This window comes from Harpia harpyja, chromosome 4, assembly GCF_026419915.1.
Source record: "Harpia harpyja isolate bHarHar1 chromosome 4, bHarHar1 primary haplotype, whole genome shotgun sequence".
NCBI lineage: Eukaryota > Metazoa > Chordata > Aves > Accipitriformes > Accipitridae > Harpia > Harpia harpyja.
In genome coordinates, this window is record NC_068943.1 from 61,291,034 (window position 1) to 61,317,828 (window position 26,795).

Here is a 26,795-nt window from a genome sequence, read left to right on the forward strand (position 1 = left end):
AGTTGGAGATTTTCTATGTTTCATCAAGGGTAAATTGTCCCAAAGACAGCAGTTAAATTTTTTACTCTTGTTGTATACCTTGTTATATATATATTACCCATCAAAATAATCCACTGTCTCTCAGTTCCATAGCCCTTACATTAATGCTGCTTTCTCAGTATACACAATGTATGGCTTGGCAAACTACTTTTTCACTTTCTGTCCCCTTTACCGTGTTCCCTTGTAAATGTGGTACAAACCCGCAACATTTGCATCTCAGTAGCTTTGACAGGCAAGAGCATCCAGCTTTTCTCTCACATCTGGATTCTTGCTTTTACCAGAATAATGCTCTTCGCCATATTCACCCCTTTCCTCTTTGCTCTTTTTCCCATTCCTTGACTTGGCTTGGTCAGCCAGTGGTGCTGTGCTTCAGAAGCTTCCACCTTCCTCTGTTCAACCTTAACAGCATCTTCCGTGGGACTGCTTTGTCTTTAACTTGTAGCATCTGCATTACCCATGAGAATGAATTACAGCACTTGCATTAGTACATGGTGACAATCTGCAATTTTCCTACTCTGCCATCTCCCCCAGAAAAAAGCTACCAGATCTTTTAAAAAGTGTACAGTATGTATCTGCGGTTGATTTTGTAATCAGAGCAGTCTGTAGCAGTGTTTGTACCCCAGCAAGGAGATAACCTGTACAAACCAGGAAATAGGGAGCCAAAAAAAATGTGACCCCAGGCAGTTCCCATCCTGCTGAGCACTAGTCTGTATCTGCCATCACACTACAGCAGGCTTGGCCCTTACCATGTCAGTGTTGCCACACTACAAACCACTAATTCCTGTTCAACCAGTGACTGATATTATCGCCTCTCCGCAGCACAGCTTTGCCAAGCTCTGTCAGAGAACTACCAAGGAAGCATAGCAGTAGCTGAAAACCTTCTAGTGGTTAATATGCATTTAATGTGAGCTGCTAATTATGTAATTTGGGTTGCTCAGTGTTATAGCTGGTGTAGGAGTAAATGGGGCCTGCAAAGTGGTGATTTCAGTACAAGCAATAACCAGGGTAAAATATGTATTTCTTTGCTTTCAAATCTTTTTCACAGGATGTTCACTGTTCAAGTAGATGAAGACAAAGGCCAGACTCAGAGATTGCCAACAGACCAGCCCATCTCTGTTAAGAAACTCTTTGTGGGGGGTACTTCTTCTCAGTTTCAGACTGCACCTCTCAGAAACATACCACCATTTGAGGGCTGTATATGGAATCTTGTCATTAATGCCACGTAAGTCTCACTGATGCCAACAAATGTCCAGTTAATGAGGCCTGGTTAACTACCTTGGCTGCCAAAAGAAACTTCAGTGTTGCAAGGAATCATACTAACAGCAAAACCTATAACATGATCTGTTTTCTTAATACGCCCTTCCTTTTTTTGTCTACAATATACGCTCCATAAGCTGTGCAATTAATGAACTATTTTACAGACAAGCCAACAGCTGTCTATTTATCCATAAAGTCAGAGAAATTCAACAGTAATGCTGCAGTAAGTCTTGCCTCAGTGATAGGTATTTATGTCGTACTATAACACTTTATTTAAATAAGGTTGATCTCCAAGAGTATACAAATTCTGAGAACCACCATGAAAATTAATTTGCTTTGTGGAAAGTGCATGCTGCAGTAATCTGGAAGGAACATTTAAGTAAAAAGAAAGGGAACGGTGAATAAAGTAAAATGTCTTTAGAAAGTTCCCATCTAAATCTTTCTTTCACATAACTGAAATACCTAAATTAGGATCTCATCACCCCACACTCCAGCAATGTATATCAGAGAGAAGGACTTCTCCGCAATGTGATTCAGCCTACCTAGGCTGGTAAAGTTTGCTAAAGAGGATGCCTGTCTCTCTGCACTGGCTGTAGGAAGGAAAGCCAGTGGTGACTATCATCACCCCTAATTTAAGTGTCCCAGCTCTGGACCTAAAACAGAGGGGATGAATCCTGGCTCTTGTGTCCTGTGAAGTGGAATTACACTGCAGCATATAGCCATTCTTTATAAATGGGTGGTAAAAAGGCAGAAAAACTAATAACAGACATTGATTTCTTTGTGTGTTCTCAGCCCCATGGACTTTGCTCAACCCGTGTCCTTTGAAAATGCAGATATTGGCCGATGTCCCTCTCTAGAACCAGAAGTTAGGCCACCTGAGGATGAAGATAAACCAATCCACACAACAGTCCTGATCCAACCTGAACCAGACACTAATGGGGAGAAAGACAGACCAAGGACGACTCCTGCTTCCTCTCCTCCTCCAACACCATCTCTATCTTCAGCACTTGTAAGTGTAGATTACTTCACTCAGGTAAAGTTTGAAAAGTTTCTTTTTCTAGGCAAAACTGAAAAGCTAGCCATTAGGAATAATGAAGTAATTTGCCACAAAAGTAGTAACAATTCAGCATGCTATTGTAAAGGGAACACCCTGTTGCAGGTCAGTAAAACCTGAGGATAATGGAAAACTGGTTGATGTCATTTGCTTGGAATATCACAAGAGTAATTTAAAGAACAATATAGCAGTAGAATTCCCTTTGGCTTGCGTGCTTAGCCCTAAACCCTTGCACTTCAGGATGTAAGCCAAGCAATATCTGATTGGAGTTGGAAGGGAAATTTTCCTATGGGAAATCCATGTCATTATGATATTTCTTGTGCTGTTCTCTGAAGCCATGTCAGTGACAGGATGAAGAACCAGGTAAACCAGAGAGGTTTGTTTGATATGGCAATTCCTCCACTGCTATTTTATAACTTTAGTCAGGAGACTTACGAACTTAAGAACTGAAACCCCAGTCACTGCTAAATTGAGCTCAACTGTTGCCAGAAATCTTAAATAGCTAGATAGCGGCAAGCAGTCTTCTACAATGAAATTTAAGAAGAAACTTCTTCTGCCACGAGTGCAGCAGTTTTACAAGTTGATGCAACATTTTACTGTCCAGAAAAGATACGTTTAGATATCTGAATATTAAACTGAGTAATTTATCCACTGGAAGATATCCTTGGGGGGGAAATCCTTTGCATTTTGTTACACCTCCATACAACCGACAGGTTTAGGCAGGATATAGTTCAGTATGGGTGAGGTTTCCAAACAGTGTGAAAAGGCTGCACATTTCCCAGTTAGGAGCCTATTTACACTACCATAATAAGACAGTTTTGAGACGTTAACAACCAGAATATTTAACTTCTCTTTTTATATATATCAAATACAAAAGAGTCAGTAATTTTGACAGTTTCTCCCAGACTGGCTTCATAAGATCTTTTAACCATTTTGGGAGGCACTCCCACGCTGGGTCAGGTTTAATCTTCATTCCCATTTCACACCTCTTCACTGACACATTACAGAACACTGAGTTTGTTGGTATTGGATTTTTCTGTGTGACCCGGAGATTAAGCTTATCAATTAATTGCATGAAGACCACCAAAAAAAAAAAAAAGTTGTGATTTTTCAGTGAGTCAGTTGGCTGTAAGTCTGTCAGTTAGAGACAAAGGAACCTGAATTCATTGTCCCAGTCACTCCCTGTTACCTGACTCATTTTCAGAATTCATATCATGTTTTTCGTGGACATAGGTAGGATTTCTAACTATGTTTTCCTACAAGAAATGGTACAAAAATTGGGCCAAAACCCCTAACTCATTAAGGTTTATTTTATATTTGAGCTTCATGGCCACCTTCATTGGCCAGGTACGTATGGCACAGCTTTATCTAGAAGGACTTGTCAAGCACAGCTGAAGTCTCCACAGCACATGCAGCCATCTGTGTACCTGGAAATGGGAGCCTGGGGTTCAAGATTGGCAAGCTCCATCTTAGTCATTACCCTGCCCCAAGCCCCGAAGTTATATTTATCGGCCTTTTAATGCTCTAGGGCAGCATTTTTTATTCATTCCCACAAGGTGGAGTAGTTGTAACACGAGGGCTTCGATGCATCTTTCTGTTTGCAGTTGAAAGTAAGCAAACTTGCAGTATAAGGCGGCTACCACAGAAAGATAAGGAACCAGGCAACAGCAAGGTAAAAAGGGTTATCCGGTTTAATGCTCACTGTTGTGAAAGAGTGCAGTCATATTATCCCTTGATCAAGCATTATAAACAAAACAACACAGAAGCGTGTGAGAGAATGAGTGCACACTTTCTAAGACTCTAAGCACTAACTTTTAAATAGCAAAATTGAGAGGAATAGATCTAGTCATTAATACCAGAAACTACTTCCATTGTAACTAGGTGAGTTTTGTATATCACGTATCTAGAGCCATGATAAACGTGAAATAGGAGTTCAAAATAAAAATCTAAATGAAACACCATTACTCCACTTTCTCTCTTGGAAAAAATGAAACCGTTTTAGTATTCTGAAGACTTGAAACTATTTGAAATGAGGCAAGCTTTTGGATAGTGTTTATGTTCATCTAAGTAAATTCTCCAAAGTATTTTTCTGGGGAATGTTGCAACAAAATAAGTAACTACAGTCTAATAATGAGATAGCACTCATATGACAGTTAATTATACAGAAGTTCAGTGTAGAAGGGCTGTATATGGAAAATATACAGCAGAAAAAAATTATTTCCACATAGTTGGCTTAAAAAAAGGTACCTGTTCTACTTAAGTCCTTTCAGGACCTTTTTTATCTCTTATCCATCTGCATGTAAAAGAGGAGGGGAGTTCAATCCCAAATGAAAAAAAAAAAACTACCCTCTACTAAAGGCCAGACAAGATCTAGAAATAGGATAGTTGGGAGATACACTGGTCACCAGTCTGCTGCTGCTTGCTAGAGATGCCAAAATGTTTCTCAGCATTGGATAACTGCTGCTTCTGCCTCATGTTATTCACTGCTTCTCAGGATTCGCTTGCCACTGAAATGAAGAGTGCCAGCATTACTTCTGCATTTGACTCCATGACGGTATCTTCCACTATTTCACCATGCACTACTTCATTGTTTTATTAACACTATTCAATGAACTGTGGGGATTGCTTCAGTGGTGGTCCCTTTTTCCCCTAATTACTTTCTTTGTAATTGCTAATACAGCATTGTTTGTAGAGAATGTGTGACAGTCCACCAGTGGGCTTTTCTGTTCTTCATTTCCACTGTGATACACACCTAGCTTCTTGACTTACCAGTCAAGTCCCTGACATCTGACAAGACTGGACTAAAGTGCAGCTGAAGACTTCAGCCTTGAGGCTCTCAGGTAATATGGGAGATTATTAAGCAGCCAGGTTTAAACCCAGGACACCTGAAGGCCATTACTGAAAAAACAAAGCTGGGATATTTTAATCTAGGCTGATGATCCATGCTTAGTTCACAGTCTTGTGAAGGCTGTAAAGCTGGCTGTCCTTAGATAAAGTGAAAGCAGACATGGGGCTGTGAATAAAACCTGGAAGTTTTTTAAGCATGCCCTACTGATTTTTTTATCTTTTACTGACATTTCCACATCAACCTAATGAATGTTCACTATTAGCAATCAGTATTTATCAGTGAATAATCGGTGTATGCTTGCTATGATTCCAACCATAACAGTGTGTTTGGCACTCTCCCCCACTCCTTGCCCTTCCTTACAGTCCTCTGGCTGGGATGAAGAAAAGCTGCAGTGTTTGCTGACACTGGGGAGCAGCTAAAGTGTCAGAGACAGACCCTTTACTGACATATACCAGCGTAGGACTGAATTTACTGTCAGAATATGTCCTTTTACCATGTAATATGTAAAAGCGTGCCACAGAAAAGTGTGTGTTGGTGTATCTTCCAATTCTTTCCAGTACCAGTAGTTAGTCCCTACTGAAAGTATTATATACACAGTATTATTATTAACATAGTTGTTAAACTTCTAGATAAACCTATAAAGCTTAAAATAATTAGAAACTTTACCCAGCATTATGGCAATATGATTTTTTTTCTATTTGATGATCACTGGAAGACTGCTATTACACATTCATAACTTTGTTTGGTCCTGCTGAATTTTCCCCGTTTTTCCCCTCCATTGCACACTGATGTGTACTTGTCGTAATGCATGGTGTTCTACTCTGTCATATTCAAACCAAAGCATTCATTGTGGAAAACTAATTTTTAGAAGTGCTCTACACTGTTGCGAAGATTTTTGTGATGTGTGAAAGCAAAAAATATAACACTACTGAAAAACTGAGTGAGAGGGGGAAAGAAATTTCCGCTTTGTGTATGAAATCTCAGTGTCTGATGAGTCACTCATGACATTTTCAAAATTTTTCACAGAAAGAGCTCTTTGCCAGCAAAGCACTGCACCTTGTGCTTTGCAGGTCCCTGCTGAGTCAGGACTCAAATAAGAGACTGTCGCCAATCCAAAATGATATCAACCACAGTGCTTAAAAACAGAGCTCACAGCTATCAAAGTTTGTTTTTTTCCCAGCGATGTTGTCCTGATATTGTGTTGTGTTAGATCCTTTGAGTAGTTTCTTCACAATACTCCCAGTGGGAGGCAAAAGCTAGACATGAGTAGGAGCTGGTAATTACCATGGTCTCACATTGCCCCAGGCACCCCTATACAAGAGCTTTAGGGCCAGAGATTAAAAGACCTGGTGAAATTAAAAAGAGAAAATTATACTGGGCAGAAGATATTTTACCTTCCATTGTTGCACCACTTTAAGATTAATAGAAGTGGAACAGATAGGGAGGGGTTTCTTTCTTTACCCCCTGGGTAATGTGTCTACATTAGACAGCTCAGGGAGTTTAACAGTTATTACTTATATCCATCAGTTATTTGGATTCCCTTATTGTTTGTGGGGGCCTTTCAACAGCACCAGGGGAAACAACAGCATATTAAACAAAGAATGCAATTGTAAAACAATATAAAGAAGTAAAATGAAGGACTCGTTGACAGGTGCAGGATCTGAAACTACTTTTAACTCATTATTTTTAAGGTGACTAGATTTCAAGTCAACAGCAAAGCATCCCTTTAAAACTTAAGTCTTGCTTCATTTCTGTAAGAGAGCATCCTACTGTGTAAAACTCAGTTATGTGAGCTAAGAGTACACTGAGCTGCCTGGAAATTACTTAAGACTCTTGTAAATGTCCACTGGTGGCATGAAAGCAGCAATGTTCATATATTACTTTTATTTGCTTTTACAGCCAGCTTAATGAGCTCTGCTTTTACACCAAGTTCCTGTCATACTGGTTTATAACTTTAGCTGGTGTGATGAGACATCAACACGCTGGAAAACTGCAGGGCCAGTGTCTAGACTAGGTGGAATATTCTCAGTCCTGAGCAGTTGGAAGACTTCTAGCATGCGCACAGCTGAGACAGACACAGAATACGAAGTTTGTATGATCGCTGTATATTTTGCAGGATTCCTGTGCTGCTGACACAGAACCAGCCATTTTGGAAGGTGGCAAGCAATTTGGTCTTTCAAGGAACAGCCACATTGCAGTTGCATTTGATGACACCAAGGTGAAAAACAGGTATATTATTTATTTCAGCAATAAGTTTTGATGGAATAATGTCAAAATAAAATGCCCCTCCTAATATTCTCAAAAGCATCTCCCAATTATGGGCATAACATGAAAAAGATCACATCCCATGGTTAATTAATTTCATTAAGCAAACATAAAAAGCATTAAAGCATGAAATCTAGGCCATGAAGTGCCCACCTAAGTAGCTCTCTCAAAAACAGTTTACCTCTTTCTTTGTTTCTAAAGGTTTGGGCATACACAGATACCAGACTGATTTACAGAAAAACAGACAGAAGAATGGAGCCAGGTCATGCAACTGAGTCAGAGGTTTCTTTTTCAGAAGAAAGTTTCTTGGTTCAGTAACTTGATAATTTCTTGTAATAAGCAAACTTTTTTTTCCCTTCCCTCCCATAGTTAAGATCAAGCTTGCGCAGTAAACAGGCAAAATGACATTGCCCTTCCAAAGTATAACAATATGTACATATACATGTCGATATGCAAAGAGCTACTTATAAAAATACAGCTGTTCTCAATGGATTGTGAAGCTGTAACTTGTTAATTGTTCATTTTTGCTCTGAAGGCACATGATCATTAACAAATGTGCCATGTCACACCACTAAGCATTTTTGCTGCCTTATAGTTTACAAGTCCATCAGCCTCACACTTATTTTTACCTATAAAGATGCTGTACTGCATATTTTCACATATGCTAATTTTAGAAAACTAGGAATATAATTAAAAGAAATATGTAATCCTAAAGTCCTTGCCTGTCTTCTTTTCAAATAAGAATCCTGGCCTGATCATTCTCATGCAATGGTTTTTCACATTTATATTATTAGCTGCTTTCACATACTGACTTTGCAGCTCAGCTTGGCCTAGGTTAGTGACATGCTGCCAGTACAACCTTAGCATTTAGATAATCTAAATAATTTCTTTCCAGGTTCTTTGCCATAAGGGAGGTTTTTGGCATTACCATTCTGTCCAAGGGGTCGGCAAACTTCTTCAAGACACACCCCCATTTTCTGTTGGAAGAAATCAGAATAAGTGTTTTATATCCTGATTGTAAACTCTTCTCTCTGCATCTTTAAAAGTTTTGCAACCTGTCTTCAGGCAATACAACTCATTAGAAACTCAACATTTGCCAGCTGTCACTACAGCTCGCTCCTCTTTGCAAGCATTATGTGTGTGGATGACGGATAACGCTGCTGGAATTTTACAAGGGCTGGGATTTTCCAGCAACTACAGTTGCAGCTGAGAATTGTATCTTGAAATTCTATGCCAAGGTTACACTTTTTTATTTCCACAGCAAAGGGACTAATGAACACTCATATGTCAGGGATCAGATATGTGTGAAATGCAATTCGCGTATAACCAAATTATTTTTCTTAAACTCTGACAGACAGTAAAATGGGCCACTAACTGAAATTTTTTGAGAGGAACAGAAAAGGGTAAAGCAGATAAACTTGTCTACTGTCTGACGCCGAATCTTTTCCTTTGTTGCTGTTTTCCTGTTTGTTTGATTTCCAGACTTACAATTGAATTTGAAGTCCGAACAACAGCTGATTCTGGCTTGCTGTTTTATATGGCCCGCATCAACCATGCTGATTTTGCGACAGTTCAGATAAAGAATGGACTGCCTTACTTCAGCTACGATCTGGGGAGTGGAGACACCAACACAATGATTTCCAACAAAATAAATGATGGCCAGTGGCACAAGGTATAATAGTCTCTAACGCTAAACTATTTTTTGTAATGCTATGAGCGAGCTTTGTTTTGCCTTAAGATATTTGCAAAATGTAGTCTCTACAAGCTAAACTTTACAACTAGGATTTTCTGTAGTCTGCAAAATTTGTGCTTTCAGATTCACTGTTAAGTAGACAGTACATATTCCACTAACAAAAAAGTTAGTGCTGATCTTTGAATTTGTCCTTCAGGAAACACATATTTCTGGACATATTTAGAATATGTCCCATGTATGGTGTCTTGGTTTCAGCCCAGCTGGTAACAAAGGACCACGCAGCTGCTGGCTCACTCCTCCCCGCCCCGCTCCGGTGGGATGGGGAGGAGAATCAGAAAGGAGAAAAGAAAAAAAACCCCAGAACCTCATGGGTTGAGGTAAGGACAATTTACTGGGACAACACAAAAAGAGAAGTTACAACAGCAATGGTACTAATAAAAGAATATACAAAACGAGTGATGTACAGTGCAACTGCTCACCACCCGCAACCTGACGCTCTGCCACTTCCCCAACTGAAAACCCAGAGCCCCCCCAGCCCGCTCCCCATTTATATACTGAGCATGATGTCACATGGTATGGAATAGCTCCTTGGCTAGTTCAGGTCAGCTGTCCCGGCTGTGCTCCCTCCCACGTTCCTGTGAAAATTAACTCTACCCCAGCTGAACCCAGGACATATGGTAAGGAACTGCAGAAAATGTTCCTTCCTGCCTAATAGGGCTCAGGTGAGTATCAGCTCATGATGATGGAATACATCATTAAAGCCAGTTGTTTCTATGTTAATAATGTCATTGTTCAGCCATAATGCTAACAAAGGAAAAAGTAGTAACATTTAAGTACATCTTCCCTGCATTATTAATTTAATTCATTGGGAAATAAATATGACATTCACAGATGTATTTGGCGGCCCCTTCTGTGACTTTATGAGAGGAAGCATTAATATACAATGCCTGTGGCATTCAGATGGTAAGGGAAGGAGTAATATCACAGCCATGAAGTTTAGTATTTACTGGGCCAAGGACAACAGACACATGGTGTATTCATTAGGTAACATGCTTGAAGGCACCAATAAAGACAGAGAAGAAAAGAATACATGTAGCTGTGTATTCAAGGTGTATACTATAAGAGACATTAAATTTTGGACGGATATTTGGAAAGTCACCATCCACATCTCTATCACCAAATGAGAAAAAATCTCATGGTGTTTTCTGGCACGCTTGAATTGTTCTTATGAAACCCTCTTTGCAGTCCTCCTTAGTTCCTCTCTGCTTCATTCCCACCCTGTTCTGCAGGAATTTTATTTTCACTGGATTTTTATTCATGAACTTTTTGATGATAGCAAATGCTGTATACCAAGGTATTTCATGAGGGGAAAAAATAAAAGTTGTATTCATTATTTATCTGGTTTATATAATGCCTAGGAGCACTGGCAGTAGACCAGGGCTCCTTTCTGCTAGACCCTCTATGAATACAGAAGAGATGTGTTTTGCTCTGTAGCCATTGTAGCCAAAATAGCCATACCCCAAACGCAGGCATTTTATCTATATTCTAAGAGAACTAACTGGAGCATATATTTCTTAATTGAAGACTATACTCTTTGGGCATGCGGCTTGGCACCCTGCGATGGAGGGACCCTTGTTGTAGATCCCATTTTTGTAGGACACAATGGAGACACAATCCAAAGTCACAGTTCCCCAAAAGCACAAAAAAGTCCATTTGTGTGGGGGGTTGTTGGGGTAGAATTTCCTCAACTGTTCAGCAATTGCACTTCCTCCGTGCAATTCACAGCCCATTTGTCTGAACAGAAGCCATCATACCAACAGAATATAGTTGGTATTATATTTACTCTAGCATGAACTATGATCTGGGGCACATCCAAACCAGTGGAATCATAAAATCAATATTGTCTGCAAATATGTGCTGCAATAAAGTTTTGCAACCAGTGCCATTAACATTCAGCATTTACTATTGCCAGTACTTAAAATTGCTGTCTGATTCCAGGAAAAACAATATTGTGCCATGCCTATGACAGTAACAATGAAGCTTTTAAAAGGAACCCCAAGTCCTTTCAGTAATTCTAATACATAATAGTCATCATGCCTCCTGACCCAGATGTAATTAAAAGGCAGTCATATGTTTGCACAAAACCTTGCGCAAGAGCTCTGTTCCATGAATATTACCCATAGTTGCTGCCATGATACTTCTCCTAACCACTCCTACTACTTTCTCCTGTATTGTTATATATTTTGGACTGTAAGGCTAGCTACAATCTGGAAATGCTTTGTTGTCAGAAAACTCTGTAGTTGTATTGCGTTTGTGTGTCTTTTTAGATAAAAGTAATTCGAACGAAGCAAGAAGGAAACCTTATAGTAGATGACGTTTCAAACAGGACTGTTAGCCCCAAGAAGGCCGATATATTGGATGTTGTAGGAATGCTGTATGTTGGAGGATTGCCCATTAACTACACAACTAGAAGAATTGGTCCGGTAAGCAAGTTTAAGTTATCTTACACTTAAACTGTCTTGATTGGTACCAATGTCTTCCCAGTTTTGTTTTGTTTTGCTTTTCCCTTAGACTGCTCAAGAATATGGATAAAATGGACCTTACTGGCGGTACACTATTTTCTTTCGGTACAATGATCTGACTCAGAATCCAGTTAATGCAAAGAACCAGAAATAGTAGAATTAGTAACTGTTATGGAAAAGTAGAAAGATTCATGTATGTGTATCCACTTGGATCACTGCGCAGCTAGAGTATAAAGTCCTGAATACTACTTGCCCTTTCTCTTGACCGTAATTCATCTGACAATAAATGATAATAAACAGTGAAAGCATCTCCCAAGAGAAGCAGCAGAAGCCAAAATTACCCTGGACAAAGTACCTAGTAGTACTGCTGCTTACTGTAGTAATTGGGTTTGTGTTGTTACTACTAAACTAGGAGAGAATATATTTTGAAGTAAGGCCATGAAAACTCTGTTGTCCTCTTTCTGTTTCCAGATCAAATGTGCATATATCAATTTATCACTGTTTTGGTCTAAATGCCCAGCTTCCATACTGACACAGAACATACCTTGGCAAACAGCATAGAGAGGTGAATATCATTTTGGCCTAAACTTTGTAGAATCAACTAGGAACACTGTATTCCCTCCCCCAGGCCAATTACTGCATCTATCTGCATGACTCCATGTCAGTCATCTCACTTTCCTGCTGCCCTCCCACCCCCCAAGATATGCCAGTATCAGAATCAGAGAAAAAACTCTTCCCTGCATTATTTTTTTCTCTGCATAGAGGGGTCTTTCAAAGTAGAAGCCAGAACTTGAGTGAAATTAATTATAGCAAACAACAAATTAGGCATAGAGTGCAGCACAATTTAAACAAAAAAATGGAATGTCAGTAGCGGCTATGTCTAGGCTTGTTCTGGGTGGTTATAAAGAAACAGTAAAGAGGAGGCAAAAGTACAAATCCTGGTAAGGAAACAAACCAGACTCTCAGAGAAACTGCATGTGAGTAAATACCACTGTAGTAAGATGGTTATGAAATGGCAAATACTAGCCTATAGACAGGCAAGAGTACACCAGTTCGGGCGGACAAAAGAAATACAGAAAAGGAATTCCTAGATCCTGCTTAAATAAGTCCCCATAATAACTTGTGGATGGGGAATGAAGGGGAAGAGTAACCACTCTAAATCTAAGACTTGTATTCCATAAAGAAAACTGACCTGCAAGATCATATTTCTCAGTAAATTATAGGTTTTGCAGAAAGCCGGAATTGAGGCAAATGTACTGATCATTTGCATTTACCAAACCAGATCTGAGACACTGAAAAACAAAAGCAATACTTAACTACCCACAAAATGCAATTCCTAATACTATCAAATTATGCTCTTTGAAATACATCTGCAATTTACAAATACTAATCTAAGGATAAAGGTAACACTAAATCCTTACCTATTGCTTCTTGTCAGAAGTAATGGAGGGAACCCGTGCAGATAAATGGCTCAGTCTGGCAATAACAATCATGTCAGATCCTGACAGTTTTAAGTGCTTCAGGATTTAAATGAAGCTGTGACTTCAAGTGTCATTCACAGAAGGTAAAAAAACAGTGCTTGCCTTTCAGTCATTCTCAGTAAAATACACTGCATGATGTATTAATAGAGTGTTGTGTTGTCGGCTTCATGTAAAGCCTCTGAAGCAAAGTAAGTTGAAAGGATGTATTATCTTAGTTAGGGCTTTCTTCTAAACACACATCAGCCTTTTTAGACACCAATCCAGTACATAACCATAGGTGGGTTGGCTTCCTATTCAGTGCAGAAGACCGATACCTACTTGTTTGGCTTCAGCAGATGTCACATTTTAAGCACTCAAAACTCTGCTTTCAGCAAAAGAGGTTATATTGCCTGTTACCATGCTAAAGTATAACTGCATTTGCTTTTCCATAGGGAAAGTGAAATTTTAAAGTTAGAGAACGTTATCGAGTTGTCTACAAATCTTACATTTCTGTGAGTTATTCTCACAGTGAAGATGGCAAGGTTTGCTTTCCTTTGTGGCATTTTTCTTTTTTGATAACAAAACCTGTTGATCTGGAGATGACTTTCACTTAGAAATTAGAAAAAGGTCTGTTTATGAAGAATCTGACATAAAGGATTGCTCAGCTCAGAACTGAATTTATTCACTGATACTGCTCAAGTTCTCATGAAAATTTTGTACAGGTGTATTTAGCAGTAATAAGCTGTATAATTCCACAGTACATTCAGCTTTGATTTACAAGGAAAGAAATTCTTTCAAATTACTAGTCAGGATATTGTTAGAGGAGGTAGTGTGCAGAGTCAAGACTTCTCTCTGCAGGTATGCCTTTCTCCTTTCTGTATTTGTACATACTTCTACGCTGTATTTTCTACGCTGGTTTTTATTTTCTTCCTTCCTACTGCATTGCTTATGAATATGTCTTCCTTTTCTTCTTCAAAGTACATGTTTAGCTTTTTCATTTCCCCCACTGATATCAAGGATAAGTTTTCCTGACTCTAAGTCAAAGATCAAAACCTTTGTCTGAAGCCGAGAACCAAAATGCAGCTTCTGCACACCTCAGAGAGAAAAGGGAGGAGATGTCAATGGCTTTCAGAGGTCCCACTGGGATGCACTGATCACACCCAGGGCAACCCGGGGTGTAGCCTGGGCAGCGCCTCACTCCTGCCCCAGGCAGGATCTCACTTACTTACACCACCAGCTTAAGTGTGCACGTACCACCTGCTCAGAGTCACCATGATGTGCTCCCAGTGCAGAAGCTAAACTGGAGTTGCAGTTTGCTACCCTGCATGGGAGCCTCCATACACCCGAGCACACCCCACGCCTCCACCTGCCTCTCTGGCCAACAGAGTGGCCCTTGTCACTGTGGGCACCAGACCTATATATGGTTATTACATGAAGAACTACGTATAGTCAACAACTTTTATGTGGGGACTTTGTTCATTTTAGTAGCTGTGTACCTGCATTAGCTCTGTCTTACCATGCAACATTAGGCCCATAGTAAAGTGATTAAAGGGAAAAAAAATACCAAAAGCCCTAGCAAAATTACCAGCAGCCCAGAGAACTATATCCAGTATCTTCATCCACTTGCAAACGCCATAACCTAGTCAATTAAAAAGGTAAAGTATAGGCCATTAAATTCCTACATTACTGATGTAATTTGCTATGTTTCATTATGCAGTGTATTATGTCCCCTCCATTAAGCCAAATAAATGTGACTCAGATCACATCCCTGAAAAGTAATGTAATTCATCCTCAGTATGACTGAGATTAGATTCCAATTACAATCAGATATTAAGGATTAGCCATGTAAAATTCAAGTTTTATTCAGCTCCATAAATCCAGCAGAGAAGCAGAGGAAAGGTACTTTTTGGTGACATAATTTAGGCCTTTATTGTGAGCATTTTGTCTTGCTTTGCACAGTTAGACATTTTGTTTGAAATATTACCTGCAGGTCACCTATAGCATTGACGGCTGCATCAGGAGTTTTAAAATGACAGAATCACCTGTTGACCTGGATAATCCAACTTCCAGCTTCAATGTTGGAAAATGCTTTGTCAGTGCACAGAAAGGAACGTACTTCGATGGAACAGGCTTTGCCAAAACAGGTAATGAACAGCAATTCTGCTGATAGGCAAAGAACAGAGAAAGAGGAGATGCTGCTTTCAGAAACTTTGAGTGCTACCCAACTCCTGTTATGACTCCTATATGACTTTCTAGCAAAGTCTTAAACTAACAGTTACTTACATGATTTCACATGAAATGGAGTGCATTAATAATGCTGACTTAGTTACCTTGCATTACTAGCAAGACACTTTGTGTGATTATTAGGAATAACGTATTAAATGCTTTTCTTAATTTTATTATGCTTCCCCTTTTCTCTCCAAGTTGGTGCATACAAAGTGGGAACGGACCTGCTCGTGGAATTTGAATTCCGTACAACACGAATCAACGGTGTTCTCCTAGGAGTCAGCAGCCAGAAAATGGATGGGCTTGGCATTGAATTAGTAGATGGAAAAGTGAGTAGCAAAGCATTTTTGGCTCTTTATAGAGGCTGGTTTTAGAAAGCACAGGTAGTTTAAATGCAAGCTTACTACCCCAATCTCAAGGCATCTCAGTCAACATCAGGGCTCTCCTTTATGCAGCACTTGCCACTTCCCATACATCAAGAGGCTCTTACACTTTTACAAAGATATTTTAAAACATTCTGTAACACTTGAGTTTCCTAAAACTGCAACATCAGGACTTAAATTAGTGAGAATGTGAAAAGTTTTGAGGAAAGGCTTTGCCATTAATAATACTAGTTTCTCGTGTATATTTATTTTACAGTCTGGAAAACCAGTCAGTAATCTATCACTATAAAGAGCGGGGCGGGGCGGGTGGTGAAACACACCAAAACTAAGACAAAAAAATGGAAAAATGGCAACCTGTGGAACAATTTTGCATATTTCCACTCATGTTTATCTGTGACATAACCCAGATCCCAGAGGGACAGCAATCCCCATAGTCTGGTATTCAATTAGAGCTTTAGTATGTGCAGTCAGAGCATGTTGCCTTTAAATAAACAAAACAAACCAAACAAAAAAAAGAGCTGTAGAACTGTTTTGAGAACTAGCTGATTTCCATGTCACACTTTTCAGGTGATGTTTCACGTTGACAATGGTGCAGGCCGATTCTCTGCCATCTATGAGCCCGACGCACCAGGCAGCTTGTGTGATGGACAGTGGCACAAGGTTCTTGCAAACAAGATCAAACACCGTTTAGAGCTGACTGTGGATGACAAACAGGTGGATGGTAACAGCCCAAACAGGGCCTCGACCTCAGCAGACACCAATGACCCTGTCTTTGTCGGAGGATATCCTGGTGAGCATTTAACACACAAATGATGCTTTACTTATGCTCTAGCAACATTGCCTTGGAAATATCTTAAATGCAATTAGGACTAGTATGCTAAAGATGATGGCAAGACTCTTCAAGTTTGTATCAGTTGGCAGGGATGCTCATTTCTGCATCCAGCTACATTTTTGGAACAAGAAGTTCTACAGCACCGAGGGACTCTCACAGATCCCCCTGCCCAGTTTCAAATGTAGGCACTGTCAGAGGAGCGGACAGACTTTCTGCCTTCTGCTGCCCACACACACACAGCCTCCCTCTTAAAACTTTCTGTTTAGCAACAACATAATAGTTATGTTTCAATAGTAACAGCATTTGGCAAATTTAATTTTAACTTACAAATGGAGAATTTAAATTTAACTAAAGAATGCATATATGCTCTTGTGGGGGCAGGGGACTGTGTGTGTAAATCAGCCTGTAAAACCTGAGGAACTGAGGAATGTGAACAACAGCTTGCACAGAGAGGTGAGAGGACACCATCTCTTTCTGATTAATGTCTTTGCTCGTGGTCTGGTGGTTTTTAAAGGAAAAAAATAATCAACATTTGCTACTCAGTATTCTGGAAGCCCTCGAGAGAACCTGCTTCATGCAGAGATAATTGAACAGGATCCAGAACTGGGCTGAGCTCTGTAACTAGCTTCATCTTCCACTAAGCTGATAATGAATGCTAGTATTCATGTGTACATAGGCAATCTGTAAGTTTATCTAATAGCAGTTTACCTTCTGAAAACACAGTTAAGATGTTTGCAAAGTGCCAGTTTTGTTGCATTTATAATAAAGTTTCCCTCTGGTTTGCAAACAAAAAAGCTAAGTATGTTTGCAGTATGTGTCTGCTCTAATGCATACTGAGGTTGTTGTCCCACAAGTGGGGTCGTTTACCTGGTGTGCAAAACGCCAATATACACACAGAGCAGAGGTGTTTTATTCCAATTCACATTTGCACAAAGATGGGGGCTAGGTGGTAATCCACAAAGCTAGCACACCCCATGCCTAAACAGGCAAGCAAATTTATACAGTTCAGTTATACATATTAAATTTCCAAAGTTCTTCCCCAAAACTATTACTGGTAGTTGCTTATCTAGCACAGTTTCTATTGGGTTAAAGTTTCCCCGCTTTGAATTAAAGGTACACTGTTCTTTTATTCTACAGCACATGCTCAAGGAGAGTGTGGGGGGGAAGTCTTTTGGTCTTGAATTGAGTCGGTGGTCGTGATCTCCCCCTGGCGCCTTTATCTTTCCTCCAGTTATCAAAGATTTTTGCTGACTTCATGCCTATTAGCAATTATTCAACTTTTTGGCGCCTCCTGGGGTAGGATGTTCCCTTCTTATCAGTCTTTTATTTCTTCTTCAGGGGCACAGTCTTTAGCAAGGCATGCCTTGTGTATACAAAGGGTATCTTAAGAAGACCACAAAGGTCTTGTGGAATAAGTACATCACTTATTAAGTACATCAAGGTCAATAGCAAGACCCCTCTTGGGTTCATTCCTAAATTATTTTCTGGAAGTTGTTTTTCCCCCTATTCTAATGTGTGATACGGTGCATCCTAAAAGCCTTCTCTCTCAAGCTTCAGAACATTTTAAAAAATGTTCTTCATACTGAGATATGGGAGTTGTACTTCAGTTACAGTGACTATTGATAAGGGCCAACATCTTTGTGCCAGAAGAAAACAGCTTTGTGGCAGCCTTTTTATAACAGGATTCTAGCATAGGAGCTAGCACTAAAGAAACACTGCAGATGGAGTTACTACCTCATTCTAGACTGTACATCAAGAGGACCACAGCAAGAGAAACAAATGGAAGTAACACTGCAATCTGTACAAAACAAGCCTACACTTACATCATGTTGAAGTGATATTCCTGAGTTCAGCCACATGGCAAGTTATGAAATGATTTAATAAACCTAAATGCACATTTAAACACCTCACACTTCTCTTGCTGTCTAGTCTAGCTCATCCAAGATTTGTTTTAACATTCCCAATACCCAGACAGCCTCATCACAAATTTAAAACACAGTATCATGGGATTTTGTAAAATTAGTAAGCATTTGTATTTTCTAGTCCTCTTGAGCTATGCAGCCTCCTGGCTGCATAAACAGTGCAAAATAGTTGTAAACCAGCTAGAAGTAGCTGGTGGAGAATTTCTTGTGCAGAGAAACTTTTTGCCACCAGAACGTGGGCGAGGATATAAATTCTTGGCTACCCATAAAAGCCATTACTCATCCTACGATGTTCTTCCCTGTGCAAGGAGGGACAGATGGATTCAGCCATCTCATCCTCTGTGAAACAGCATAATGCTATGGCCAGTCAGTCCTCTACAGGTGTAAATTTATTTCTGCACCCCTTACTTTATCAGTCACATAGATTTGTATCGGAGTGCATCCCTGTAGCCACTTTTTCACTTGGAAGAACGCTGAGAAAAAAGTTGGGCCATGAATTTCAAGCAGTTGAGAGAAATATTTCCAGCTTCCCAGTCAAACCAACCCTCACTGCTATCCCCTTCTCTAATGGAAGAGATGTACTCAAATCCCTGGCTTTACTATCAGCAAGAAAAAAAAAGTCAGAATGCTTGAAAACTCGCAAAAAACCCATTGCTTAAATGATACCTGAAGTCCATACTGAGGAACTGGCTTTCTCATGATGTTAGGGCTGAGAATTGCATCCATTTTGGCGTTTTTTTGCTCTGTTATTCTATGGATAAATAGCTTGAGAAGTTGGAGATCTGCAGGACTGGAATGTATGCATCATACGCCATTCATAGGTAGCAAGCTGCCATTTGGCCTTTCTCAATTTCCTTTATGTCACATAACCAAGTTACATGGTTTACAATAGCAGTTTAAATGTGTTCAGATTCTGCTACTGTCGTGCTAGGAGAGAAACAGGAAGGAAGACTACATTGTTACTACTAACATAAGCATTTATCACATTCACTCATAATGTGTCATTTCTTTAATAAAGAAGATATACAGCAAATAAAACATGCTAATATATTGCTGAGGACATCTATTCTGCAGGACTCTCAAAGAACAAGCGTAAGTATCAACTAACACTAACATAATTCCTCTTGCCTTTTTTTTCCCTCCTTCAGATGGTGTGACCCAGTTTGGGCTGACTACTAATATCCGTTTTAAAGGATGTATTCGATTTCTGAAGTTCACCAAGGGTACTGCTAAACCTCAAGAGATTAACTTCAGCAAAGCTTTGGAGCTGAAGGGTGTTCAACCGCTGTCATGTCCTGCAAATTAACTGCCATTCAGCTGACATGGGTCTGTTTATATAAGCACCTCAGATTAAAAAAGAAAAAAAATCTATATATACATTGCATTCATAATAAAATGTCTTCATGCGAGTATTTGAGTAGTGTTTGTGGTATATTCAAATGGCTATTTCAAGGTACCTCCCAAGAATGTAAGAACTAATCCTTTCTCCCCCAGTCCCTTCATTAAGGGAATAGAGCAATAATTTTTATTTATCTCTTTCCTTATAGCTTGAAATGGAAATGTTTCATCATTCTTTTGATGAGTGAGACCACATATTATGCAGGGTGTTCCTTTACTGTGGAACTTAGAATAACAGAATATCTCAAGTTGGAAAGGACCCATAAGGATCGAGTCCAACTCCATGTAATGCTCCCTAAATGCTTTTGGTGAACCTCCTTGGGATGTTGCCCCCATGATTGAAATTCTTTCTCAAATTCTGAGGCGTTGTCCCAAACCCCTTTATAAATTTCAGTAGGTACAGTTCCCCCTTCTCCTTCTCTAGTAATAGCTGCTACTACAGACTGTATCCATAATTGTGCTTGGATACAGCTCAAGGCAAGAGAGGTATTACCTTGAGTTGCTCTGAGGGTGTTTACAATTAATTGATGGTAATTTTCATCTATTCGTTCCCAATAAGGCAGAATGTCTGATGGGAGCCATTGACTTGCTCCTAATGCCAATAAAGATGATTTTAGTAGGTGTTCTAATTTCTTTAGGTCATCGGTAGCAGCAGTTAATTAGTTCATTAGGACTTCAGCATCTATGCTGTTCAATACTCCCAGTCCTGTTCCTTAAGATACCAGTCACACCTCTTTTTGATCATTTTGGAGAGGTGAGAGTTCAACCATGTAACCATGCTAGCCAGCCAGTGTAAGCTACTCCCCAAAAGGCAGAACAATATCTGATCTAACTGCTGACACATTAATGTGCAGTGCAAGTTCCACCCTGTTTAGGGACCAACTAGGGTTAAAGAAAACTCACTGTTGTCCTATGTTTTTAATTATATAAGAGCCAGTGTTATAAATGTAAGGAGATAACTTAGGAGGCTGAGTTGGTGAGGATGGATACTTGATATCAATTTTGAATTGGAGACTTAAGTTGGAATGAAATTTGGAGTCTGCCCAAAGACACATTGTACGTGTTGAGCTGAATATAGTAAAATTATACCAACATTCATGCCCAAAAGGACAGGTATGTGTGTTACCAGGACCGTGTCCTTGTTTTCCTTCAGCAGATCCACAGTAATGCTTAAAACTGTTGTACTCTTAGTGTGATTTTCAATGCAGCATCCTACTGAAATTGTCTCCTATTATTCCCTTTAAAGATGGAATCTGTCAATCCTCATCTTCATTTTCTATAATCCACTCTCATCTATGAAACGCAATGTCATTATGTAGTACTACTGCAGATAAATTTAGAGATTTAGCAGGATAAGTGCCAGGTGCAAATTCATTAGAGCCTGTATAAGCGTTAACCCATGGCCACCCCATCGTACACAAATTCCATATATTGCCCATGTCAATCTTAAACTTAATCATCAGTCCTACTCTACGGTGGGCCCATCCACACATCACAAAGCCAGGTTGTACTAAGGTGAAATTATACCAACAATCTAGGTTGTCATAATCGCAAAATTTCATGTCTTTTCTAGTCCAAGTGGAATAAGCATTCTAAACAGTCTTTTCTGTTGCTTTCCAGTGGGTAGATTCACTGATTACTTGACACCCTACTTTAATTTCTTCTCCTGGTGTGCCTCAGAGCAGGGGAACAAAATTTTTCCTGTCCCACCTCCATTCATTTAAGTATATCTCATTTCTGTGCATAACTAAAGTAGAAAAGTTCAAGCCTGTCCTTTCCCTCGATGTTCCCATACTTCCAGTATACCTTACCAGTGCGTGGTCCCATGGGCTTGGTGTGTGAGCAGTGGCAATTATACCTACTCTGATTAGCAGGAAAAGAGAAGTTAGGGTAGGAGCACACAGTCGTCGTTGTTGCCATTGATATTGATCCCAGTAGGTTAATACAAGAGAGGGCAAAGGAGAATACACAATGAGGTAAAGATGCCGGTGTCTAGTATAATAGTTGTTCCCATGGTATCATTAGTGGGATTCATTGTTTCCTGTAAAAGAAAGAAAGGAAGAGTCTCAGTGGGAAAGGCGGAATGGGTTACCCCTTTTATGATACAGGTTAAATCCATCTAGCACTGATTCTATGTTCTGTTCCACTATTGTCAATGGCTTCCCACACCATTGTTCCTCATGATTTAGAGTCATTGGTACTGTTCCAACACCTGGTAGTTTTACCATGATGGGTTGCCCTGGTTTCACTGAAGGCCAGATATGCCTGTTATCTAGTGGTTTATCTAAAGGAGCCATCAAGAAAGCTCAAGTAACTGGGCTTCCATAGGGACCATATCTGTTATTCAGTTGGTGTAGGGTTTTGAGTGGCAGGGATCCCATTGTCCTTCATGTGGCTTAAGATATCTTTTCAGTAGCTCATTGGCCTGTTCACCTATACCATTACATTGTGGATAGTATGGAGTGTGGAACACTCATTTTATTCCTTCTTGTTTTGCCCATTCTTGTCCTCCCTTATTAGTAAAGTGTGAGCCATTATCACTCTGAATCGTCAGGAACAGGCAGAATTGTGAACCATGAGGAAAGGCCTCAGTGTTTTGCCCATCGGCCCTTCGGTACTTTGTGGCCATTAAAGGTCCAGACACGACTTCTATGCCTGACAGAATATACCTGTATCCAGTGGATGGTTTTAAAGGACCAATATAATTGATTTGCCAGGTAGACCATAATGTTTTCCCTTCTTTAATGTGCAGAGGTGGTACTTCATCAGGATGATCAGTTTGCAATCATCTGAGTCGGCACCGAGGGCACTCAGTATATGGTTTTGCATGTTTTTCTGTGAAGAGGCCAGCCTCAGCTTTGTGCTGCAAAGTAAAGGGCATCCTTTCCACTATGTCCTAACTTAAGATGTAACCATTCTCTTAACCAGTACCATTCAGGGTCTATAGTGACTTTCCTAATTTTAGTTAGCTCATCCACCTTTTGATTCCACTTTGTAGCTGCTTGGTCATCCTTAGCATGACCTTTCACCCTTCCCATCTTGAAAAGTGCTTTCCTAGCTATGTCTAGCAACAACTGCCAATCTTTGCTTCCCCAAACTGGGGATCTGTTTACTTCCCATTTTAGGGCTTCCCATTGACAGAGCCACTGTGTCACACCTGCCCACACAGCATAAGAGTCCACGTATATAGCTTTAGCTCCATTTTGGGCAGTAAGTACAAGAGCTCTGAGTTCTTCTACCTGCACAGTACCTTCTCCATCTTCCACCGCCTGCTTGCCAGTGGTGTCAAAGGGCCACAGCTCTGTATTGCCATTTCCCTTTTATTCTCTGGGCTGAGTCATCTGTGAACCAAATACCCTCAGTCAGCATATTCTCAGTTAAGAGCGGAGAATCTAGAATTGGTGAAGGTTTGAAAGGTTGTTGCAAAGCTAAAGGGTTAGTATTTTACAGGTATCTGTAATTCGGGAACTTTGATGTGTCCTTCAGTTAACTGCATACTCTTCGCAACTCCTGTTAGGTAGGAATACCATTTTCTCACTGTGGGTTTTGGGGCAATTCCTTCCAAAGAAGCAGTTCCCTTTAAGATTGCCTCTAGTAAATTAAATGGTCCGCTAGTCTGTACAGGCTGTCCCTGATGTATTTTTTCAACCTGTTTCACAGCTCTAACTAAAGACAAAAGCCCTTTCTCCCATTCAGAGTATGTTGTTCTGTCTCTTTACATGCAGTTGAACTGAACAGTAGAGGTCGTTTCGGGCCATTAGGGCCAATCTGAAACAGGTTACAATAAGTCACATGTTCAGCAAATCCCCATTCTACAATAGGATCAGAAGGGTGTACAGGTCCAAGGGATTGGTATGTTCGCAATTCATTCATTAATGTTTTCATAGCTTCGTTATGTTCTTCAGTCCATTCCCATACCTTTCATTTCTATAGGAGGGAGTAGAGGGGTCTGGCTACAATTGAGATTCCAGGTATGTGTTTCCTCCAATATCCTAATGTTCCCAACGTTTGTTGGAGTCCCCTTTTGGATCGGGAAGGCTGTAAATCTTCTCTATCTTTTCCAAGGTATCAAGTGAAACTGAAGCACTACTAGCGATCCACGAAGTCCCTAGAAATTTCAGTTCTTGGGTGGGTCCCTGACACTTGTACAGTAGCATGGCTACTCCGGCATTATTTAAGGTTTCCCATACAGAGGCGGCTGCTGTTCTTACTGCCTCTGGGGAATCACCCCCAATACAATGATGTCACCTATGTATTGATAGAGACGGGTTTCTGTTGGAATTGATACTTGCTGTAAAAGTTCCGCTAGTGCTCCATGAGCAATAGTAGGGGATCGTTTGTAATCTTGGGGAAGCCTGTTAAAAGTATACTGTACTCCTTCCCAAGTAAATGCAAAATGGGGTTTATCCTGTTCTTGCAAGGGGACCATAAAGAACATATCCTTGATATTTAAAACAGCCATCCATTTATGGGCAGCTGCTTGTAGAGTGGCAGTTAAGTTTGCAATAATAGGAACTGCTGCTGTTAAGGTTGCAGTGTTGGCATTAAGACACCGATAATCAATCATAAGGCGCCATCTACCATCAGGTTTGCGAACAGGCCATATGGGAGAATTATATGGAGAAGGCATCCAAAAAATAATTTGCTGAGACTCCAAGTCCGCAATAACGGCTGAAATTCCTTCTCTGGTGGCAGCTGACACCGGATACTAGGGAATATTAGTGAGACTGGAGTCAGGGAGTGCAGGTGCTGCTCACAAAAGACAGATGTCAGAAGTTTTAGATTCTACCCCTAGACTTCCAGATCCGAATGACCATATACTACCATTTGGTAGCTGCCAGGTTTGTCCCATTAAAACATCAAACCCCAATGTTTTCATAGTGATCTTTTACTGCAAAGGGAACTGAGGTTACTTATTTTTTGCCAGGAAGCCAAATTTTTACTTTTAACCGTGGGGCATAGTTTGCTGCCACCGTTAATGCCAGTTGATTTAACTTTAGGTCAGCCTGGTTGTAATCCTAACGTTTGGGTTAAGTACAGACATTTGTGCTCCTGTATCTATTAGAAATGTAGTTGGGTTTTGGTGAGGACCTACGGGAAGCATAATATAAGGGCCATCATTGCTTATCCATTGATGAATATTGATTTTCTGGACAGGCAGGCCCAATAACAGTCAGGAATTTACCCATTTTTTGATTCCTGTTTCTGTGATTCCTTCAACTCCCTTCCCAGGGGGGAGAAAGGATTAGGAGGTCCCACAGAAGCTGGTTGGGGGTGGGCAGTAGCAGATGACAGTGCTACGTCTCGCTTTTGAAAAGCTTCTATCATCAAGCTTAGAATAACTCTAGCCAGTTGTCTATGAATAGCAACTTTGGGAATACCCATTGCCAGGGCTTGTTTCCATAATTTACTTCTCTCTTCCCAGACCCTTAGTTGTTGATTAATGGGTCCTGGTTCTCAAGAGTCAGCCTGAGATGTTTGCTTAACCTGACTAATCTTCCGACCTGTATTTTTTGTTCCACTGGACACATCATCCCATCCCATTTCTAGTCCATGATTTATGATGTCATGCATTAATCCTGCCCAAGTGGGGAGATTTCTTTGAAGTAAGGTTGCTTCCTGGTCATCTTCATCACTGACAACACCCCTTATTGCTAACAGAGCATTAAAATGTGTCCCTCTTGATCTAGTCTCGTTTTGTAACAAGATAAGGTTTAAGTATGGCAGGGGCTCCCTTTATTAATGGCTTTAGCATAGCATGGTCTACAGTTGCCAAGATGGGAACATCAAAGGAACCACACTCGTGCATGGCCTGAATACAGACAGCTTTTGTAATAGCTGTGGAGAGCTCATCCAAAGATCTAATGGGTATTAACAAAGACTCTCCTCTCTCCAATATATCTATTCCACCAGCCCAGTATGCCACCCTACTTGTTATTGAATGGGGATCATTCGGGGGGTCGGGACCAGCATTCAAAAAGACAACCAGGACCCCAGTAGCCATTAGCCTCATCAGCGCTCGGTAAAATTCTATCCCCTTCAGTAAGACACACTCTCCATAGGTATTAAATTTCAGTTTCTCCTGGTTTATGGCTGTACAGTCCTTGCAAATTAGCCATCTGAATCTGGTCGAATGGGATCGTGTTGCGAGTACTTGGACCTCGCCATCCCTGTGGACAGGTTTGCAGTTCCGTTTTTATATTGGGTCTGGCCATAAATTGAAGTGTTTCAGGAGGATGTAGGGGGTCAGCCTTGCCTGAATTGTTATTGTCAGAGTTATTCCAGATATTACCATCCCAGTCCTTAGGGGACAATATCAGCTTTCTGATCTGAACTATGTCGGGAGGTTTTGGGGCTTGCATTAACATCATTTCAACATGTTCACCTAACTTTTGTTCTTTCAGTTGAGCTTCCTTAAGTTGTTTTTGCAGTTTTTCCATTTTTACCGATAGTAGCTGTTCAGTAGTTTTACATCTCTCTCTCTCATCCTGCAGATCTTGCATTTTATGGGTTGTTTCCCGTCTTTCTTTACATGCAGCTTCTAGGCATGTTCCCAACATTTTACAGATTATACCTTTATCTTCTCCATCTTTAGTCCAACCCCTCACAGCATTTAGCTGCTTCTCTACTGCTTCCCAATTATAGCAATTATCACAGGTCCATTCACTGGAGAAGCCAGGGTTCGGATTAATACCGTGCTTTTGTAAGTAATTGGTGACACTACTAGCCATCCTGCCAACTACGCCAATTTCTCATGAATGAGCTGTGGTTTAGCAGCAGTTTAGGATTTACTAATATTTTTGAGATGGATCACAAGATTAGGTTGTATAATTTTAACAGTACTTAATCATCAGCCAATTGAACAGAGTGATTCGATGGAATTTGTTACAACCAAA

At 40.2% G+C, this 26,795-nt stretch overlaps 1 protein-coding gene across 5 annotated transcripts in view; it reads left to right on the plus strand.

Moving 5' to 3' along the window:
- LAMA2 (laminin subunit alpha 2) overlaps positions 1-19,913 on the plus strand; it is a 385,301-nt gene extending 365,388 nt beyond the window's left edge. For 3 of the 5 annotated variants that reach the window (XM_052784294.1, XM_052784295.1, XM_052784297.1), the window contains 9 exons: positions 1,085-1,261; positions 2,089-2,329; positions 7,315-7,427; positions 8,946-9,135; positions 11,484-11,639; positions 15,129-15,282; positions 15,563-15,693; positions 16,315-16,537; positions 19,650-19,913. In XM_052784294.1, coding sequence (XP_052640254.1) covers positions 1,085-1,261; positions 2,089-2,329; positions 7,315-7,427; positions 8,946-9,135; positions 11,484-11,639; positions 15,129-15,282; positions 15,563-15,693; positions 16,315-16,537; positions 19,650-19,807 — 1,543 coding nt within the window. In that variant the 3' untranslated portion in view covers positions 19,808-19,913. Of the gene's footprint in view, positions 1-1,084; positions 1,262-2,088; positions 2,330-4,844; positions 4,905-7,314; positions 7,428-8,945; positions 9,136-11,483; positions 11,640-15,128; positions 15,283-15,562; positions 15,694-16,314; positions 16,538-19,649 lie in introns of all 5 variants that reach the window. The other 2 variants (XM_052784299.1, XM_052784296.1) reach the window with 2 other exon arrangements.
- The last annotated feature ends 6,882 nt before the right edge of the window (positions 19,914-26,795 follow it).